This window comes from Scardinius erythrophthalmus (genome assembly GCF_964197995.2).
Source record: "Scardinius erythrophthalmus genome assembly, chromosome: 19".
In the NCBI taxonomy this organism is placed as follows: domain Eukaryota; kingdom Metazoa; phylum Chordata; class Actinopteri; order Cypriniformes; family Leuciscidae; genus Scardinius; species Scardinius erythrophthalmus.
The window spans coordinates 18,737,513-18,759,704 of record NC_138239.1 but is presented as its reverse complement, the minus strand read 5'-3'; the positions used below and the strand labels follow the sequence as shown (position 1 = coordinate 18,759,704).

Here is a 22,192-nt window from a genome sequence, read left to right as displayed (position 1 = left end):
CTGACCATAGCTACTTTCTTGTTCAAACTAAGCATTGTAGTATCTATCTATCTATCTATCTATCTATCTATCTATCTATCTATCTATCTATCTATCTATCTATCTATCTATCTATCTATCTATCTATCTATCTATCTATCTATCTATCTATCTATCTATCTATCTATCTATCTATCTATCTATCTATCTATCTATCTATCTATCTATCTATCTATCTATCTATCTATCTATCTATCTATCTAGTCACAGCGCCCCTTGAGGTTCGGCGGGCGATCACACAGTGACTACGCCAGTTCCGTTTCCCTGCTGAGAGTGTGAGCAGAAGCAGCCGCTGGTTTCCGCTCCGCTGATGGTGAATCGCTGCTCCTGCGGTATCGGGAGGAGGTTTACAGCCCGCAGTGGAAGCGCAGCGGTACTTCGGGTTTCAGCTTTAACGTTTTCTCGTCGAGTCGTGTCCACGGAGGTGCTACTGAAAGAGGAGGGAAGGCAGGAAGGGAAGCTAGTAGGAAGATGGCGGCGGCGGCGGCGGCCTCGCCAGGCTCGCCGGACTGGGTCGTGCTGAGGGACGGCTGCCTGCGCTGCGATGAGGAGGGCCTGCGGAGTCTGTCCTACCACCCGGCCCTTAACGCCATTCTGGCCGTCACCAGCCGGGGCAGCATCAAAGTCATCGACGGCACCTCCGGGGCTATTTTACAGGCCTCCGCACTGCACGGTGAGTTTTGGTTCGTACGGGTTCTGAGAGATTTATCCCGGCCGACCTGGATCTTATCACAACTGAATCCTGGGCTGGATCTCCTCATAGAGGAGGCTTATGGGAGATCCTTTCCTCACATAGCTCGTGATGGAGGTGGAGAGTGTCAAAATGTGCGTTTGGTCTTTTGATGGTGCAGTGTTGCGGGAATGACTCCTCTGTTTGGATTCCCGATGGAGGACTGTGTCCAAATGTTCTGTACCTTTTGGGGCTTGTTGATGGAAAGGCTTGTGCGATGAAGGACTGTTTGATAATGATCCTTCACTCAAGGGCCTCCTGATGGAGCAGTGTTTTAATATCAACTCCTTACTATTCAGGCCCCCAATGGATGGTCCCTCACTCTTGATGGGTCTGTGTGATAATATAGAGACTTTTGTGAGAATAATCGTTCGCTCTTGATGCAGTTGTTGTTCTGTCAGTGATCCCTCAGTCTTTGGGCCTCCCGATGATCCTAACTGTTTAGGGCCTCCTGGATCTCTTGTGCTGGCGGATCACTGTAAACATTGCCACGTTATTCACCAACACACAGTTTATGTACATATCAGTAGTGTTCATTTACATTACACTTATTGTCTTTAATAGTCGAATAAAACTAAATCAAGACATGATCTAAAATCTGATATGATATTGGGGGTAAAGCGGTACCAAAGCTAATCTAAACATTAGCAAATATCAGCTCGTAAAGGTGTGTGTCTTTGTCGAACTTGGTGTTAGTGAAATCCAGCCAATGTCTTAATACATGTCAGTGGTTTATTGTGCATATTATCATAGATTTCCACTGTTAAAGAAAACAATTTATTGATTTTGGCTCTAAATTAGCTGACAGAGGTTTAGCTAATCATGCTAACCGTAGCCTAGCGGTAGCCTAGCCTGCTACGGATCAGTAACACTGCTCATGTTTATGTCAATCCTGACAGGTGACAGCTGACTGTAAAATTGCTTACTACACGGATATTTATACTTATTGATTAGTTTTGTAATCTTATGTGTGGTTTGAGAAGGTTCGAGTGCTTTCTGTGCCGGTTTGTAGTTAAGCATATCATTTTGAGTGTGAGATTGACTGCTTGTGTAACGTTAGTTGATATTCGTGTAATATACACTTGTCAGACTAAGTGGTTTTATATATATTTATTTATATAGTGTGTGTTAAATGCTAAAATTGCATAATGATATAGATACATAATTACACTGGAGTTATGTATTGTTGCCCGAAGCATTATTATTCAAATGGGTTTAAACAGCCTCTCTTTCAGACTAATTTAGTCTCCCTATAATGTTTATTTAATCAATATAATTTTGTTTGTTTCATTGCTCATATGAAATATCCAGCTCATTAAATGTATAAGATTGCACGGCGAAAAATTTTAAAGAAAGGACAACTGGAAACTAAATGATGTAAACAGTGTCTTTTCGGTGACAAGTCTTTGAAGGTCTTCTGTCAAATGTTTATGTGTTTAACATTTGTGAATGTACCTTTAAGGTGCTTTTCAGATAAAACTTTAGGGCCATATTTAAAGTGTTGAACTAGAAGTTATGAGAGTGTAGGACTAATCTGAAAAAGACAACTCACCATCAGAGTTTAATTGAATTTATTTTCCCAGAAAGCGGTGACAGAAATGAAACAAGTGGAGATGTGACTCTCATCTTTCTTTAGTGTACTCATCTTTCTTGAGTTAAAACACCCATTTATTCATGGATGTTTATGAAATGCAAAGAATGATCGGTAACATCGTAGGACATTGTGATTCTTTGCTGGAAATCCCCTGTGCGCAAGAACAACAAGGCTGTATCTTTAGGCAGAAAGTAGGGACTGACACTAGTGATTTGCCTACATTTATAGACTTATTTATATGGTTGAATATTGCTGATTTGCAGATATCATGCTAAACTAACATGTTTGTTTGGAATTGCAATCAAGTTATTTATTTGGGAGTCTCGCACAGAGAGTTGCTAGCTCAGAACAGTTGACTCATGCTTGAATATGGATAATATTGATTGGAGAGGTTTTCCCTTTTTTCTCCCCTGAGTGTGTAACAGCCACTTGGGAGCAGATTTAGGGTATGGCTCTTGTTTCCTCTTTCCTCTTGTTAAGAAGTGATTTAAAATGCATTAAAGTAGACTAAATGTTTGTAGAGATTGCTTGTGAATACAGCATTTAGGCTATGTGATAACCCGCCATCAACTCTTTCTACTCATCAGAATTCAGTCATATTTTGAATACAGCGTCCTGTCATTCATGCATGGTAAACATTTTAGAATGTGATGCCAGCGTGACACGCTGATGCCAGTGACCTTTCTCACTTTTTCTTGTTTAGTGTCGGTGAATGTTCTGGATGTAGGCTATGTGTCTCAGTTCAGATTAGTCAAAAACGAGGTTATAGCTCAGAACAAGTTTAGTATTTCCTTATTTGCATTCTGCATGCGCTTCTATTCATTCATATATTTTTTTTGTAAGAAAAAAGTATTTCAAATATACCCTACCTTTCAAAAGACTTTTTTCTTAATTTTAAGAAATGTTTCTTGAGCATCAAATTAGCATGTTAGAATGATTTCTGATGGATAATGTGACACTGAAGACTGAAGTAAAGATGCTGAAAATTCAACTTGGCATTACACAAATAAATTACATTTTAAATTATATTAAAATAAAAAAAATAAAAATTACATTGTAATGTTATTTCATAATATTGCTGTTTTTGTTGTATTTTTGTTTAAAATAAATGCAGCCTTGGTTACTACTACTTTCAAAAATATTAGAAAAATCTTTCCAACCCCAAACTGTTGAATGTAATGTACATTGTAAATGTGGTTGCCTTTTAGACATTGTGAATTTTAGATTGTCATTGGCCCTGCAACTCCTTTAGTCGCTGCCTTTAGTGTCTTATTCCCTTTATTAAATTAAATAGTTTTTTTAATTAAATAATTTAAATCAAATGTAGGACGCATTTTTCATTTAATCATTATTTTATTAAGCCGTGGCATCTTTTGTCACCTACGTTTACATGGACACCTCTTGAATGAAATCATATATACAGTGAATATGTTGAATGTTGAATATGCAGTGTTTTCTGCCGTTGGCACATACTACTTACTAGGGCTGCCACTAACCATTAGCCTATATTGGTAGTAATCAGTAAATTATTTTGACAATTAATCGAGTAATCAATTAATAAATATAGACCTAAGTGAACAATAACCATTAAAATGACTTATAATTTGTTCAAATAAAGCATCAAAAGCAATTAGTAACGAGGTTTTATTGAATAACACTGTTAAAATACATAATGTAGTAGAAATATAATCAACTGTACATAACATAACAAATGCTTGCAGAGGATGCCAACGGCCTGGTGATTGTTGTTGTTACACATACAGCATGATCAAATCTTTTTAAAGACTCTTTTCCCACCATTGACAAAATTTTCCATCATTTATGAGACAATGCTTCCCCGCCATTGACAGAATTTTCCAGCTTTCTGTGTTTTCAATGTTTTACGGTAGGGGGGTCTATTATGCATTTTCTGAAAGAGTAGAAAATCTTCGGATCAAAACACTGACAAAAAAGGAGCAGAAACAAGCGATAAAAGCATTGCTTATGCACGTAGTCTTTGAGGGGAAAAAATGTGATTTTCTCAGCTTTTTTTTTCAAGATGTTGCATTTTTAATGAAACTTTCCCATATTTAGGCTAAATGTTAATAAAAAACCGGTGACCGGCCGGTTAGTAGGGGGGTCTATTATGCATTTTCTGAAAGAGTAGAAAATCTTCGGATCAAAACACTGACAAAAAAGGAGCAGAAACAAGCGATAAAAGCATTGCTTATGCACATTGTAGTCTTTGAGGGGAAAAAACGTGATTTTCTCAGCTTTTTTTTTTAAGATGTTGCATTTTTAATGAAACTTTCCCATATTTAGGCTAAATGTTGATAAAAAACCGGTGACCGGCCGGTTAGTCTCACGTACTGATTCCAACCCGGTCTGTTTTTTTTTTTTTTTACCAGTGGCACATGCAATAACGTCAGCTTCGTGTTCTTTCTCTCTTTTTTCCGACGGCTAAGTTACACAGTACACACACCCGCCTCATCTCACTCACTCGTCTCATTCGATCTGGTTCAATAGTGCTTGTATTGCACATAACTTGACTAATTCCCGCAGGTTTCGTGCTCACACCAAAAGCGCTTTTCCACTGCATGGCTTGGCTTGGCATGGCACTGCACGGCATGGCTCGGTTTGCTTTTCCACTGCAGTTTAGTACCGCTTCAAAGTGGTGGAATTATAGACTGACATACCACTTCACAGACGATGAGTGGAGTAGATTTTTATATTGACACAACAGCCATTTATGGCTCTATATTCAACAACAACAACAACAACAGCTCGTTCTGTGAGTCATACCATACATCATTACACCATTTCTATGTCGAAACTTTCCAGTTTCGGTTCTTAATCTGGTCAAGTGTGTTTACATGTCCTATCGAATGTATTAGAAAAGGTTAAACCGCCCGTTACAATCCGAATGAAGTTTCAGTCGGATTTGTCCAATTCATTACGATTGATGTGGTTACATGTGACTTTTTTGCCCGACTGTGCTACTGTTCCGATTACACACGGATTATTAGGGTCCATGTAAAAGCAGCTATTGTATTACTTGTTTAATTTTTTGACATGCATGTTATAATAGGTATAATGTAGCAAAGCATCATGATCTAAAGATTGGCACTAAGCGCTAATGATCATCCTCTCTCCTTCTCTGTGTGTTTTTTGACAGCGAAACCTGGGGGCCGAGTGAGGTGTCAGTACTTCCCAGCTGTGGATAAGGTGCTGTTTGTGGACGATTACGCTGTCGGCTGCAGGAAAGACTTGAATGGGATTCTTCTTTTGGACACGGCTCTCCAGGCCCCTGTGTCCAAGCCAGAAGATCTGGTGCAGCTGGAGCTGCCCGTTACTGAGGTAAGAAACCCAGCAAATGGATTGATTGTATGTTCTTTACGCTAAATAATGGGATTTGTCTTCATAAATGAGTGAGCTGTTATGCATTGCCTGACCCCTATCAGTAAATAGTGACCATCAATTCAAGCCTAAACAATGAGGCAGTCTGCGTTTTTAACTGCATGGAATCAGTTTATTCAGGGTCCCAATTGTGTTTGATACAAAATCAATGGTTCCGGTATTCACCGGGCTATGGTAAAATAATGACGCAGTTACAAGGTGTGTATAATTTAAACTACTTAGTCAACACTAACAGTAGCTGCTGTTTGGTTTTCATACTGCTGCTCTCCTTCTAGTCACTTCTGAACTTGATGAACCTGACACTTCTGAACTTCTCTTGATTAAAGCTCCAGGTGACAGGTTGCCAGATATCGCAAAACATATAAATATCCCATACAAAATATCCCTCTCAGTGCCTGTGCACGCGCGTGTCTTTTGCATAAGTAAAATGCATAAGTAATTATACATAAGAGACGCAAAGATGCAGATAACTATACATTATTTAAGGTTATTTCTATTCGTTACGATATTGATTCCCCGTTGCGATACGAACGTGCACTCCTCTAAACTGTAGCCTACGGGTGCTGCACTGCTCTAGCTGACTGCTGCGCCTTTTCCCCCTAAAATATCACGTTAACAACAACCCTTTAGAAAACGTAATTCCTTTGTGGATCCTCTTGATCTGCTTTCTCCATGTTTCTTTGTCAAATCTCAGTGTCTCAGTCTGCACGTGAGTTAACCACACCCACTTATTTACGCGGTGACGATATATACCGTCATACCTACCAGCCCTATCATACGATGTGACTATTGCAGATGCACTATAGTTGATTTACACTTTTGACTGGCACATCACTGCTTGACAGCACACAATGTTTAAGTCATAAAATCGTAATATTTTTCATGACTGTCTTTGAAGAACATATAAGTACAGGTCATCTGTCAGTCTTGTGCTAAGGTCAGTGTCAGTATAGCGTATAACACAAGTTTTTGTCCCTCATCCATCACTGCACAACATAAATGATCATGCACTTCCTTAGTTTGTGGTGTACAAAATTGTAGTTGTTTGAGTGCACTTGTTGATTTAGCGATCGCATAACCAGTCTGACAAAGAATGCTATGCAGACAGACTGGTCTATTGTGTCCTAGGACACTTTGAAAACAAAACTCCCAGCACTCACCACTCCCTGGCCACATACGCTAATGTGTGAGAACCAATGGATCTTGTACACTAATGGGCACACTTACCTGAGATGGTCTGAGACTCAAGTATAATGTTGTTTTTACAGTTAAAATGAAATGAATTGCTTAAAAAATTCATCCGGGGGTTGTCATTTCAAGAGTATGCACCATATGATGTAGTGGAAACAAGGGTCATGTCAAGCATGCTTGATTTGTCGTTTGATTTGTTAAATTGGATACATTTGTGGATGTTGAGGCTTGGTCTTGGCTTTATGGGTGATTTACCATGCATTTTAAGATCTGGTTTGTGTTTGAAATATCATAAGGCAGTCTTTGATATGCTGAAGTATTCTTCCCTACAAATTGCATCATAAATGTTTGTGTTTACCACTTCTGTCCAACATATTTGTTTAACCTTATTCTAGATAATATCACGTCCACACGTTAGTTCTGTACCATTTAATTAGTATTAGACCACATCAGCATTGTTTGTTGAGATTACCTGCCTGATGAAATGATAAAATTAGATAATTAATTAGATAAAGTATTTTTATTGAATATTGTGCAAAATAAATAAAGATAAAAAGAGATACACTACTGTCCAAAAGTTTAGTTGTTTTAAAGAAATTAATACTTTTATTTACTAAGAATCCTTGCATTAAATTGATCAATGCTGCTTTTTGATCAGTGACATTAAAGACAGTTATAATTTTAGAAAATATTTCCATTTCAAATAAATGTTCTTTTGAACTTTGAATCCTGAAAAAAAAATTAATCAGCACAGCTGTTTTCAACATTTTTAATAATAAGTAATGTTATTTGAGCACTAAATCAACATATTAGACTGATTTCTGAAGGATCATGTGACACTGAAGACTGGAGTAATGTCTGCTGAAAATTCAACTTTGCCATCACAGGAATAAATTACATTTTAAAATAAAGAAATGGTAATAATATTTTACAATATTTCAGTTTTTACTATATTTCAATCATATAAATGCAGCCTTAGTGAGCATTAAAGACTTCTTTCAAAAACATCTTGCAGACCCCCAACCTTTAAACAGTATAGTTATCTACATTGTCGTCTGCAGTTGGTCGGCTATTAATTCATTATAATAAATCCATTGTCTCTGTTTCTTTGAGTGACTGCTTTTTAAAGAGACTAGAAATAAACATGTGGCAGTGACATAAGTATCATTCTTCTAATGCTTGAAATCCAGTTTTGATCTATGTGTGTATTTGTCTGATGATATTTTTGCATACACAGAGGCTATTGATGTCAAAACAGACTTCTGCAGGCCGCGAGCTGTTCCTCTAAGCAGCCAGATCTGTTCTGCTAGGTCACATGAGTTAACTTAGGAGTTCCCTAGTCTCAGTCATGTGACTCAACTTATTGCTGTTCAGAAAGGCCATTCATAAACGTGTACACTGAAATGTGAGAACTGAAGTGTAAACGTGAGTCGTCACCAAAGCACTGAAAGCAAATCTGTTTGTATAGTTTTTTTTTTATATATATATAAATACCATAATGTTGATTGTGATTAGCTTATTGTTTATGGTATTGGTTTTGATATTGACATGGTAAAATGGATAAGAGAGAACGTCTTATCACACGAGACTGATACATGAGGCCTGCCTTTATGTTCAGTCTTTCTAAGCTCTGGGGCGGTGTTTTACTTCTGCAGTTGTCTAAAATTACATTGCCGTCATGCCATTTTTACGAGTTGTTTTTTTTCAACTTGTAAATTTTTCAAGTGTTTCGACACACACACATAGCCTAAATAGTTGGAAACTGCTAGGTGGAACCAACAGATACAGTATTGTTTGATATGTCAGCCGTACATCTCTGTGATGTGCTTTATTTTGAGTAATGTAAGCTGTGAACTTCCATCTGAGCTCTCAGTAAAAGATGCACAGCGTATTAAGGCGATTTGTGACAACGTTCCCCAAGTGCTTTGAACTCAGTGGAGTGAAGGATACAGTGATACCCATGGTGTCAAGATGTGCTTAACATTTACCCATTTAACATTACCCATTTGACATTTACTTGACAAGTTACCCATTTAGACTTTGCATAAAAGTACACCACCATTCAAAAGCTTGGGGTCGGTAAGAATTTTGTTAATGTTTTTGAAAGAAGTCCTTGGTTCATTTTATTTGATCAAAAATACATTTATTCCTGTAGTGGCAAAGCTGAATTTACTCCAGCATCATTACTCCAGTCTTCAGCGTCACATGATCCTTCAGAAATCGTTCTAATATGCTGATTTCCTGCTCAAGACACATTTCTTAGCACAGTTTAAAAAAATTGTGCAGCTTAATATGTGGAAACATGAAGTTCTTTTCAAGTTAATTCTTTGAATTAAACATTCAATAAACAGCATTTATTCGAAATGGAAATCTTTTTATCGTTATAAATGTCTTAATTGTCACTTTTGATCAATTTAATGAATTCCTGCAGATTTGGTTCTGTAACATCTAATGTTTCCTGCAGTAAAAAGCAGCATCATTCCTGTGCTATCGGTCCATTGAGATCAATATCCCTTAATGATTTGAAGGAGTCTAATGGTCATTTGATATCATCATGAGGAAATACAGACACGAGGAGGCCATTCACAGTGCAGTTGCTTTGAGTGTGACGGATTGTCATGTTTAACTCCTTTCCTATGAGTTCTCTGCTCTCTATTTAGGTGAATCAAATGACTTGATGGTTATATTCTGTGCCTCTGAGGTTTGGGCGGTAAGCATGAAATGAAATGTTCCTCTTGTTCCCCTGCAGGCCCAGCAGATGTTGTATGCTTGTATGGAGAAGGTGGATGTTTCCAACACAGAGGGCTACGATCTCTTTCTCACCCAGCTTAAAGAAGGCCTGGAGAATACCTCACATGAGACGGCGGCCAATCACAAAGTGGCAAAGGTGAGTCCAACAGGAAGGAGGATGCATCATTCATAAGTCATCTCACTCTTCTAAGTGAGGAGTTGTAAAACAGTTCAGTGTAGAAGTATAATTAGCCTAATGATTTATCAACCCAGCCTACTATAGGTCGCACAATCACTATTTTGATCTTTCTGTGAGAATCAGTCAAGCCCATTTCTGCCTAATTGTGAAGTAATTTATATCTCATAATTCCCTAATTTATATATTAGAATTGACTTTGCGGTTCACAATATTAACTTTACTTCTCATAATTCTGACTATGTAGCTAACAATTACGATCCTATCGCAACTTTATTCCTCATAATTTACTTTATATAATCTGACAATTGTGACTTTATAGCTCCAATTGCAAATGTATTTCTCCGAAATGATTCAAAGTCCCCACAGGACTTCATATTTTATAAGTTTTTTTTTTTTTTTCGTAATTTATTATCTCATTATTACAAATTTCTGTCTTACAATTTTTGCTTAATTTCTCGCAATTGTGACTTTAATCCCTATTTAAAACTTTATTGCACACTTTATATTTTTTCTAAAGCAGAAAACATGTTTCCATTTAAAACATATTTTGTCCTATCAAGAATTGTTTTTATTTAATTCATAGCCATATCTGATTTGTCAGTGATGTGATTGTAGGATACATTCTTAAAGTGTTCTTCAATCACAGTGCTGGTCTCTCCTTCTCTTCCTCACACACGTTGTAGTATTGCTCATCTATTCATTATTGCGCAGTGCTGGGATTTGGCTTCATGTTTCAGGCCTGCAGAGCTTCTTGCAAGCTACTTTTTCTTAAAGTTGTGTACCCCAAAAAGTTGGATTAAAATCTCCTGACACAGTCTGTGCTGTGACATGTTTGCTGATGTAATGCAGTCTGACTGTGTTGTGTGTGTGTGTGTTTGTTAATAAGCAAGAATAGTTGAGTCATGTAGCATTACAGCGTATAGATTATTCATGAGACGCATCCTCACGGTGACTGATCTGTGCAGACACACACACACTGTATTGAACAGCGGTGCTGCAGAGCCCTGTATCAGTAGCCCCGCAGTAACAGGAGGATGATCAAAGACTCCCGCTGATACACCTGTGCCACTGAAGTTTGACAGAGCTGAGGTCCATCTTAAGACTCTCTCTCGTGCTCGTGCATACTGTTCCATGTGCTGCTGTAAGAATGCAAAGAGAAGAGCACAAAGGAACACTCAGTTCACAGAGTAACGCATGATTGGGTGTGACTTTAGTTTGTGTTCGGACTCTCTGCAGCAAAACTTCACTATAGGCCGCTTTCTTCCTTTTGTTCTCTTCATTTTCAGTTTTAATGTACTCTTTTGGGATTTACATTAGAGATGCACCGATTACAATTTTCTGGGCCGATTCCGATTTCCGATTTTTCATTAAGTTTGACCTGCCGATACCGATTTTAGCCGATTCCGATTTCATTTTTTCTAACCACTTTACAGCACACACAAATATTTATTTTATATCATTTCTGTAATAGAACATTTTACAATTTGCATAGTTCACACACATCTAAAGTGCAGTGTTGTGGAAGAACCATTTCCTTTTCACATTCAATATCCAATAATTTTTTATATATATTTATTTAGCAAACGAAACGTCTGTATGGAAACAGGGAATGGCAATAAAATAATATATAAATAAAAAATAAAATAAATATAGCCTTGCAGTATGAAGATATTTATCAAAGCACACACACACAGGCCTATTGCAATCACTTCAAACTGAATAATAAAACAAGTTTAAATGGGTACATTTTCTATAAAAATATTAGTCTTTGTTTTCTTTTCTGACATAGCCTACTCCAGTTCTTGTTAAAACACGCAAATTCTGTGCATTTTGGGCACTTTTTTTGTGAAACCCTATTTAGGCTATTTTCAACCAAAAGTGTGAAGATGAAGCTCGCGACGCTCCTGCTTGACGCTCGCGCTGCTCCTGCTCCCGTTGTGAATGCACTCATATTGATTAACATATGCACGCCGAAAAAAAATACGCGCTTGCGGTCTGAACTAGGGATGGCTCGATACCATAATTTTGGTTTCGGTACGGTACCAGAACCTAATACCTCGGTATCGATACTAAATCGATACCACAGGTGACAAATAACCAGCCTCAAAATTTAAGTGAATTGAAACAATTTTATTAAAAAACACTGCTTGAAACTCTGCAGTACTGAATGTGCAAACAAAAAGTATCAAAATGTTAAAATAAATAAATAAATAAAAAACAGTCAGGGAACTTACAGTAGATTAAATTTTGATTTTGAAAAAAAAGAAAGAAAGAAACCTGAAATGATACAATTAAAATAGGTTAATATCTATAATAATTGATTAATATAGAATAATAATAGAATAATGAAATGACTCATTTTTAGCTGTCATGCATTAACAGAGAATTATCAACATTTATAGCATTTATTCATCTTGGTTTGATTACTGTTTGGTTTGTGTTTGGGTTCATATTAGTTTAATGCATTGCATATAACGTAATGTTAACATGCTAAACATGTATTAGTATATTTAAATAATAATTACTGATTGATCTAGATTAATAAATGCTATAATACGGTTAGGTCAGGTTACCTAATGAATGTTGACAAAATAGCTTAAATGTAAAGTGTTACTCTAACATTCATATTAGTAATATCCATATTACTACTATTACTCTAGATTCCTTAGATTCCTCTAGGGGTCGCACTCGCCACAGCAGCAGTGATATGCCATTCATTTTACTATCACTAATACTAAAATTAATATCACTAATCTCTTTATTCATTCAAATTCAATTAATATATGATTGTTTGAAAGTGCAAAAATTATGAGACCTAAACTTCATTGGTTCTAGCGTGTCATGCAAGCACATTTGAGCTTTCGTGTTTACCGTGTCATATTTAATTGATAAGCTTTTATGTATGTGCGCTATGAATAAAAGTCTAAATTAAAACAGTTGAATGATGGACTCACTTGTCGATCTCTGAACTCTTTGAACAAGTCAGGATGATCAAGTGACAAGTGCTCAACGTTAGCCAGATTTGATGTGTTGCCTCCCGTCGCAAATTTAAAGCAGTGTTTGTAGAGTGGTGCATTGAGGTCTGTTGCTTCACCTTTCTCATTACTTTTGTAGGCAAAGTAATGCTATATTTCACTCCTACTGCTCTCTTTTTTTATTAATTTCGGGCGTGTAGAATGAGCTTCATCTGTTTGATCCATCGTGTTCCTCCGTTGTCACCGTTTGCCGGTTGTGCGGGAACCGCGTCAGTTTGGGTAGCGCACTGCCGCCTAGCGGTGAACTTCGAAACAGCAGCGCATTAAATACCGAATTGAGCAAAATTATGATATTGTACCGTTTGAAATATAATATATACCGGTATTTTTGCAGTACCGGTATACCGCGCATCCCTAGTCTGAACGGACGTAATTCACGAGGTTTTCTACATGTGCTCTGTGTGCACGTGTGATGCTGATGTTGCGCAATGTTAATCATGCGGCGCCCGAGTGCATTTGACCGGCATAAAATCGGCATTTGTCAGACTGACCGGCCGGTCGCCGGTTACGGCCGATCACGTGAAAATCGGCCAATTCCGGTCACCAGCCGATCAATCGGTGCATCTCTAATTTACATTAAATAAAACAAATAAACAAATGAAATAATAATATTAATGTGCCAGCAGTAATAACAATACCATTAAGTGATATCCAACGAATTGAAAAATAATGACAAAATAACAAATAAACAACAAAATAAACTAAACTAAAATACAATTAATCAATTCAATAAAAATAGTTGTAAAAATAAATAAAAATGTGCCAGTAATAATAAAATGATACAAATAAACAACAAATAAAAAAATATAAAGTAACAACAAAATAAAGCATAACAAGAAAACTAATATACTGTTAAATAACTAGGTATGCAACGATACATTGTTATATCGAGATGAACATGCGACGATATGCATCATTGATGTAAACAATATGATTTGTGATATAGAGTTAGTTTTATCCAAGGCTTGGCTTACTATATTTATAAGGTAGGCTATAATTCACCCAAAAATGTAAATTCTGTCATGTTCTCACCCGCGTGTTGTTTCAAACCTATGAGATTTTCGTGCAACTTCCAAACACAAATGAAGATATTTTTTATGAAACCTGAGAGATTTCTGTCCCTCCATTTAAAATATCCATTTAGACATTCCTCTAAAACTTAAAAGATCCAAAAAAATGTTATAAAGGCATCATAAAATGAACTATGAAAACAGTTGATTGGTCTAATCCAAATCCAAGTATTCTGAAGAGACACAATGGCTTAATATGATGAACAGGTTTACAACAACGAGCATAATGTAGTAAACTTGGACATTAAAATGCTTGCGTGACACGTGAAAACATGACAGTGAGTACATTTTTTTGGGTGAACTAACCATTTACAGTTTGAGAATAGTAATTTTGACGTGCTTTCTTGCGATTAGAACTGTGATTGATTGCATTGATCATCTGAATCGCGCACATGCTGGAACGGCACCCCTCAAAGTGAAAGTGCAAACATTTCAATCACCATATCATATTTAGTTTTAGTAGTATGATTATTCAAAGCATTTTAGATAGTTGTTTCTTATATGTATAGTGCATTACCAGCGAAAGAGGCGGGACATAGTGAGCACGGGATAGTCGCAGCAACCTCTCTTTATTTTGGCTTAAAATATTGCGTTAGTATCGTATCGTGGTTTCAGTATCATGATTTGTTTCGAATAACGACATGAGTGTATCGTTACACCCCTAAAATAACATCAATAAACTTAAAAAAACAGTAACAAGAAATAATGTTAAAAAACAACAATAAATAAATTAACATCAAAATAAAGCATGTTAACTAAAATAAATTAAATAAATAGTTAATTTTTATAAAAATAAGATTAAATAAAAACTTTAAATGCAATCCATCTCCTTTCTTTCTTTCTTTCTTTCTTTCTTTCTTTCTTTCTTTCTTTCTTTCTTTCTTTCTTTCTTTCTTTCTTTCTTTGACTCTAGGGCTGATCTTGAGCTCTCATTTCTTGAGTCGCTATATCAGATGCAAAATGTGTACAGAGAACAGCGATTTCTTTTGTCTTTTGTGGACAGTGTCTACAGATCACATCTGTGTAATGAGAAAACAAGATAATCGGTTATCGGCTCCTTTATTTACAATCTGTGTTTATTAGAACACTTTATAAATGCTGATCTAGGTATTTTTACATGAGTCATATTTATCTAAGAGGGACGAAACTGATCCTAGATCAGCATTCTTAAAATAAATTGACCAGTGGCAAGTTAATAATGGCGGCATGTTTCTCCCTGCGTCCTCCAAACCATCAGTATATTACTGCAGTCCTGTCAGTTTTGCAGTGGACCATGGCATCAGCCTCATGTGCTAAAATGAAAGTAAGTGCAGCATTCCCTCGTGTAGTCATCCAAGCACCCTTTTTTCCCCTGCAATTTGGCTGACAACCAGATCGCACTGCTGTAACAATGAGCATCAGCTACGGTGATGGATTTCTCACTCACTGTCAAATGACCCCTGTCAGACCTCTACACTGGGTTCTGGAACTTTCCTGGCTCTTGGAAAGTTATTTCACATTTTGTTTGAACATGAGAGGTTTAAATGAGAGTGAAGTTCAAATAAGCCAGGATTTCTGTGAACAAGCTTGTTTAGACTTGTTCAGACTTTTCAGATAGAAATGTTTAGATGCTTTGGCCTGAAATTAGGCAGCCAAGCTTGAAAAATATTTGCAGGTGTTATAGACTCCTAAAAAAGACGTACACCATAGTATTTCCATTTTCCATCTTGCATGCCTATCTGCTGTGAATGCTGTTGAAATTGAATGTCTCTCTCTCCAGTGGGCGACCGTGACCTTCCATCTCCCTCATCACGTGCTGAGAGTGGTAACAAGTGCCATCGTGAACGAGCTCAAAAAGCTGAATCAGAATGTGGCGGCCCTATCGGTCGCCTCTTCGGTCATGGACAGACTCTCCTACCTCTTACCGAGTGGAAGGCCAGAGCTAGGTGTTGGACCTGGACGCTCTGTAGACAGGTAACTGCATGAAACATGGCCACTTCCGTTTTTTTGTGTGTCTGTGTGAGATTATTTGTGATGGCATAACAGCATTCTGAATTGTAAATGTTACCGTAAATAGGGCTTGAGAGGTGTGCAATTACTTTTAAAAACAATCAGACTTTCCATTATCACTTGATGGGTGATGGGACTTATGTTGATGAATGGACCAAAGCCACATCTATAAACCTGTAAATCGTTGAGATTTGTTGTTTTCAGCTGGTTGCAATAAGGAAAAACCTCTAAAAACACCCAGAACACCTTAAGTAACCACAATAAAACACAATGAAAACCACCCAGAACACCCCATATTCATGGTTGCAGGTTTAGCCTGGGCAAGCACATCTCATGTTTTCTAAATAAAGTGTAAAAATCTACTTTTAATTATATTGAATTTGAGGATGTAGACTCATTTGTAGGTCTGTTTGAGGTTTGTGTGCTCTTCACCAAAGATCTCGTTTCACTTATTATTGTGTGTGTTTGTGTGATATGTATAGGTCTCTGATGTACAGTGAAGCTAACAGGAGAGAGACGTTCACATCCTGGCCTCATTCTGGCTACAGATGGGCTCAGCCTGATCCAATGGCCCAGGCGGGCTTTTATCACCAGGTTTGTGTCATCACCATGGGAATGATTTTTTAAAAATTTACTCTCTCTTCTCTCTTAACTTTCTCTTCTCAGGTCCTCTTTGCTTTGCTTTTTGCGTGGTATGTTTTGTTTTTGGTTTCTTTTTTCGCTGTTTGAATGATTCCTCATAAGCCGGGCTCAGAATACTACAGGAGTTTCAGGTGGAAACTCTTGGTATTTACACCTGAAAAATGTGGTGTAAATGTGGTAACAACACGACTGCATTTATAATGTGTCCTCGTATAATGTCTACAGCAAGTCGCCACAACACAGTATCCATTATGTTTACATCCACTTCCCCATGAGGTGCTAAATCTGGCATGATGATCTTAAAAATATCTTGTAGTGTGTGATGTGCCACAATTTTCAAATCGTGTAGTGTGTGCAGGGTTTGAGATTTGATAGAAGAAAATCTGTGAAGATTCTCCTTATGTGTGTAATGCACCCAGATTTCACTATCGGTTAGATTTAAAATCTCCTGTTGTCTGATCCCGGCTTTAATGGCTGCTGACTGATTGTCAGGGTTCCCACGGGTCATGGAATTTCTGGAATGTCATGGAATTTGAAAAGGTCTATTCCAGACATTGAAAGTCAGGGAATTTTATATATTTTTTGTCCAAGTCATGGAATATCAGGGAATTTAGTTTGTTGCTTTAAATTTTAGTTTCCATTTATCAAAATGTAATTTTTCTATAACGATTTTTTTATCGCGCTGTTTCACACATCTTTCTACGGAGCCCCTGAGGGGACCTTTGCAAAAATAATAATACGGACTTTGATTTGATTGTCTGCTATATATTTGCTTCTCATTTATTAAATACAGGCAATTGGTTGATGAAAAATATATTAAAATTAAGATACAATTTATAGAAAACGAAATTCACTTTAAAGAAAGGCTTTCTACAAAACAGAACAGCTCGGTGCTCCGCAAAACAGCAGCCTGTTGTGCCGTTCATTATAGGTCATGGAAATTCATCTTTTTAGTCAGTGAAAGTCAGGGAAAAGTCAGGGAATTTGAAATTTGGTTTAGAGTGGGAACCATGGATTGTGAAAGCCGGATTGTATCACTATTTGGAAGTGAAATAATTTTGAGCCCAGACTAGGTCAACAAGAATGAAAGGAAACAAATATGAATTATTCAGACAGTAAAAAAAGAAGAAATAAATCCGGGACACCACCGTCAATTAATGTTTGAAATGGCTATTATGAGATCAAAGATCATTTCATGAATGTTTTGATTTCAGTTTTATTTTGATGTCTGGGAATTCCCGATGCTGCTATGGTACCTGATGTATTGTCTCTACTCGTGTCACCATGCATGCCAAGAAGGGTTGAGCTGTGCTGTAACCAAGGAGACCACACTACTCCTCTCACCCATGTTCCCTGTTGTCATGCCAACCGAACAGAGTGAGGGGAGAACAGTGGCTCTGTGTTGTGGATGAAAGGGTGATGCCACAGCAAAGGGACATTCTGTTAGTTCAAGACATAAAGAACGAAACTAAAAAATGTGATGATGAATTATGAACTGAGGTTACCTTAAAGGACTGTCCTGAAAATAAAGGAGTTGGACAAAAAAAGAGAAATTAAAAAAAAAAAATCAAAGCACTCATTTGCGTAATGTGACACTCGACTATTGCATTTATAGTGTGCAATGATTTGTCGTCTTTATTCACTGCACAACATCGGTTTATTTACCTGTTGTCTTTTGACTGGTCTATTTTTATCAGTTTAGTGAGGTCCCTGAATGTCTCTTTGCACTGTAGATGGCACTAACAGCTCGCTCTTCTTCCTTCTAGCCTGCATCTACAGGTGATGACCGGGCCATGTGCTTCACCTGCAGTGTGTGTTTGGTGTGCTGGGAACCTACAGATGAGCCCTGGTGAGAAGCATCCCACTAAAATCAGCCCACAATGTCACACACACTTTCAGAAAAAACACTGTTTTGAAAAGCTTTAAATAAATGTACCTTAACGAAGGCCAGGAGCTGGCTGCAATCCCTCCAATTGCTATTAACCATTCCATCACTACATTTAATGCTTCTTTAGGTCTGAGCATGAGCGCCATTCTCCGAATTGTCCGTTTGTGAAAGGAGAGCACACCCAAAATGTTCCACTATCCGTCACCTTGGCCACCAGCCCTGCTCAGTGTCCCAGTGGAGATGGTTCGGATAAAATCGTGTGTTATGGGTTCGGTAGCTGCCCTCATTTCCTTGCTACAGCAACCAAAAGGGGGAAGATTTGCATCTGGGATGTTTCAAAGCTTATGAAGGTATGTTGATCATCTCTAAAGTCTTTGCGAAAGATGCAATACGCCTGTATCTCAGTGCACTACAATGTTTTTTTCTCCTGTGCAGGTGCATTTAAAGTTTGAGGTGAACCCATATGACCCAGCCATCCTGAGGCAGCTGATCCTGTCTGGCAGCGAGCAGCAGTCTCTCACGGGCACAGAATCACGCAGACCCACGCTCTCCTGGCTAGAGGAGGCCACTTGCTGCTCTGACTTACCCAAACTAGAGGGGGACAGGTGCTAAACCCACATTTACACACTTTTTGCAAATTATTAAAAAACATCATATCCTATTATTGTGTTTATTGAACATTTTCATGTGTTTTTGTATCTAGCGATGACCAGATAGAGGACTCGGACAGCGAAGAGCATTCCAGATCAGAGTCAGTCACAGGTAAAACATTGATTTTCATGAATTAACAACATTTATTCATCACTTGTTTTTTATATATACGCCCAGTTTTGTCAATAAGCATCCTACTTATTGTTCTTCCTCCTTATGTTTTTGCAGGCCCACTGGGTCAGAAGGAGACGATGGAGGTGAGTTTGGGAGTCACAGCTCTCAGTGTCCTACAGCAGCCTGAGAAGTTGCAGTGGGAGGTGGTGGCCAGTGTGCTGGAGGACACAGTTAAAGACCTGGAGGAGTTGGGAGCCAACCCACAGCACTCACTGGGCCCCCCTAAACCTGACAAGGCAAAGGATAGGCTGACTGAGCACCACAACATTCCCTTCCCCTGCCTACTGGCCGGCGGACTGCTAAGCTACCGGTCAGCGGCTAGTTCTCCACTAGGTCCCCCTCCGTCTCGTCGCTCCATGGATAGCCCAGTAAGGACTGCTGCCCCTGAGGGGCTTGCAACAGACCAGGGTCCCATGGAAATCGAGTCCTGTAATCCCCCCACAGACCTGGGCTCCCCGAAGCTTCCACCAGCCGCCCCTGTGCATAGGACTATGCCCGTACTTCTCCTGTACAGCATCAAGGAAGCAGACGAGAAGTCTTCAGGGAAGGTGTTCACTCAAATGAACAACCTGATGAGCAAAGGACTTCATGAGGAGGGCTTCACCGTCCCGCAGATTATCGAGATGGAGTTTGACTCACATGAGCAGCTGCTGCTGCAGGACCCTCCCATCACATACATCCAGCAGTTTGCGGATGCGGCGGGTGGGCTCGGACCTCTGGATGGGGAAAAGTGGAGCTCGCTGGCTCCACGACCGGGCTCTCTGGTGCAGTGCTTGCGGTTGCCGAAAGCATTAGAAGAAGAGAACCTGTATGTGGACTCCATCACGCCCTGCAGCGATGGCTTACACTTGTTAGTCGGTCTTCAACCATGCTCCGTAGAGTCCCTTAGTGCTATCAATCAGGTAGAGGTGTTAAACACCCTGAACCGTCTGCACTCGGCCCTCTGTGCCCATCGCAAAGGACAGACATTGGCCAATGGGCATGACACCCACTCGGGCATCTCTCCTCCACAGACCCCTCTCATCCTGCCCCCTCACGACCAGCAGCAGGCCCATACTTCCAGGCCTCTGGGGGGCAGTGGTGGCGGCGGATACTTAGCACTCTACAAGTTAAATTACTCCACCCGCATCGTGACCCTTGAGGAGGAACCAGTGAAGGTGCAGCAGATTCGTGACCCACGGGATGCCGTCACGTCTCTCCTCCTCTTGCCGCCAGATGTTCTAGATGGCAGAGAGGACGATTCAGAGGAAACGTCTGAGGAGTCGACACCCTCTGGGCTCAAAAATGGCACGGGGACAGTGGCGTCCGCAGTGACAGCTGGCGCAAGTGCGGGATCAGCCGCTGGGAAGGAGAAGAGAGGAGAGGTGGCCGGACTCGGACATCTGGTGGTGACTACACAGGCGGGTTACATCATGATTCTGGACTTGTCCACCCTAGAGGTGTTAGCAAAAGTGGAGCCACCCAAGAAAGAGGGGACAGAGGAGGTGGACCCCTTCGTCTCTGTTACCTACTGCTCAGGCACCGACCGGCTGTGTGCCTGCACAAAAGGTGAGCAAGTCTGCAGTTATTGACCCTAGGGATGCTAATGTCACGTTGCCTTAAGGGGCCGTTCACATATCGCGTGCAAATTCGGTATTTCAAATGTAGGCACGCGGCAAGCGCGCTCATAATAGAAGCAATGCGACGCGCATGCGTTGGTCTATGTTCATGGTTGCATAGCAACGACAGGTGCCACGGGAGTGCAAGCGTTTCTGGAAAGGAGAAAGTGGTGCGGTTGTGCTTTCCACGTGTTTTTAAACACGACGTGAATGGCTCCTTAATGGTATCGGGTGCGGTTGTATCGGGGTAGTTTTACGAGTACATGAGCAAAGTATCGGACCGACACCCGAGTACTGGTTGACCTATTCATTTGTGATTCAACCCAGACTGTTTTGTTTACCACCGTTACATCAGGGTTCTTAATGTGTTGTTCACTAACAAGGGAACATGAGTTGTGGAGATTCACTGTGTCTTTCAGTTTAGCTTGCTGCCCACACATACCTCATCACCATCGTTACCAATAAGGTTCTTATTAACCATAGTGGTCACACAGATTTGCGCTCAAATATGGCCACTATGTCACTGGCATCCCTGAGATACAGTATGACCTTGGGAAGTCAAGGATTGAGTGCAGTGTGTTTGATCAGTGTTTTTATCTTGTTCTTTTGATTGGCTGAATTAAAGACCTCCTGTGATGAAAATCAAGTTTTTAATGTTTATATGTTTGTTTGTTTTTAATGTACTTTAAGACAAACCATGTACAAATTCATCAGTCAACATCAATGCTGAGTATTTTGTCTTTAAAACTGCCGTATACTAAAGACAGTCTCAAAAACGCATTTTGGAAACACCCCTGTTTTCGAAGTCACAAGAATGTAACCAATGCCGTCAACTTGGGCAGGGTTTAGCATATCATTAACTGCTGCGAAGCAGTGGAGTCTCGAGAGAAGCCAGGTGTAGCGTTTACTACAGTAAAGTTTACTGAGTGGATCAGGTGGTCTGAGCCTTGTTGTGAGTGAGTGGAGGAGGGGACTCATTTGCATATTCATGTATCCTAAATGAAACAAGGGTGTAGAATTACATTCAATCCATTTTAAGGCATGAATTATTTACACAGGAAGTAAATTTAAAACATGTAATTTTGGTGATCAAAGATGTGTTTTAAGGGATAAAATTATTGACAACGGGGGCAACATTGAGTACAATAGTACAGAGTCTGTATCTGTTGCTTTGGTCTATTAATAAGAATGTGTAGCTAATGAAGGAAAACTAATTGTTTGAGTGTGTCTGTGTATATTACACCTGTGAATGAGTTAGTGGGAGAA

At 39.1% G+C, this 22,192-nt stretch overlaps 1 protein-coding gene across 9 annotated transcripts in view; it reads left to right on the top strand.

Moving 5' to 3' along the window:
- Positions 1 to 309: 309 nt before the first annotated feature.
- Positions 310 to 22,192, top strand: part of birc6 (baculoviral IAP repeat containing 6) — a 101,303-nt gene continuing 79,420 nt past the window's right edge. For all 9 annotated transcript variants that reach the window (XM_081347621.1, XM_081347620.1, XM_081347619.1 and 6 more), the window contains exons 1-10: positions 310 to 712; positions 5,518 to 5,699; positions 9,700 to 9,837; positions 15,744 to 15,937; positions 16,456 to 16,567; positions 18,382 to 18,464; positions 18,631 to 18,853; positions 18,939 to 19,108; positions 19,207 to 19,265; positions 19,383 to 20,876. In XM_081347621.1, coding sequence (XP_081203747.1) covers positions 511 to 712; positions 5,518 to 5,699; positions 9,700 to 9,837; positions 15,744 to 15,937; positions 16,456 to 16,567; positions 18,382 to 18,464; positions 18,631 to 18,853; positions 18,939 to 19,108; positions 19,207 to 19,265; positions 19,383 to 20,876 — 2,857 coding nt within the window. In that variant the 5' untranslated portion in view covers positions 310 to 510. The remainder of the gene's footprint in view (positions 713 to 5,517; positions 5,700 to 9,699; positions 9,838 to 15,743; positions 15,938 to 16,455; positions 16,568 to 18,381; positions 18,465 to 18,630; positions 18,854 to 18,938; positions 19,109 to 19,206; positions 19,266 to 19,382; positions 20,877 to 22,192) is intronic.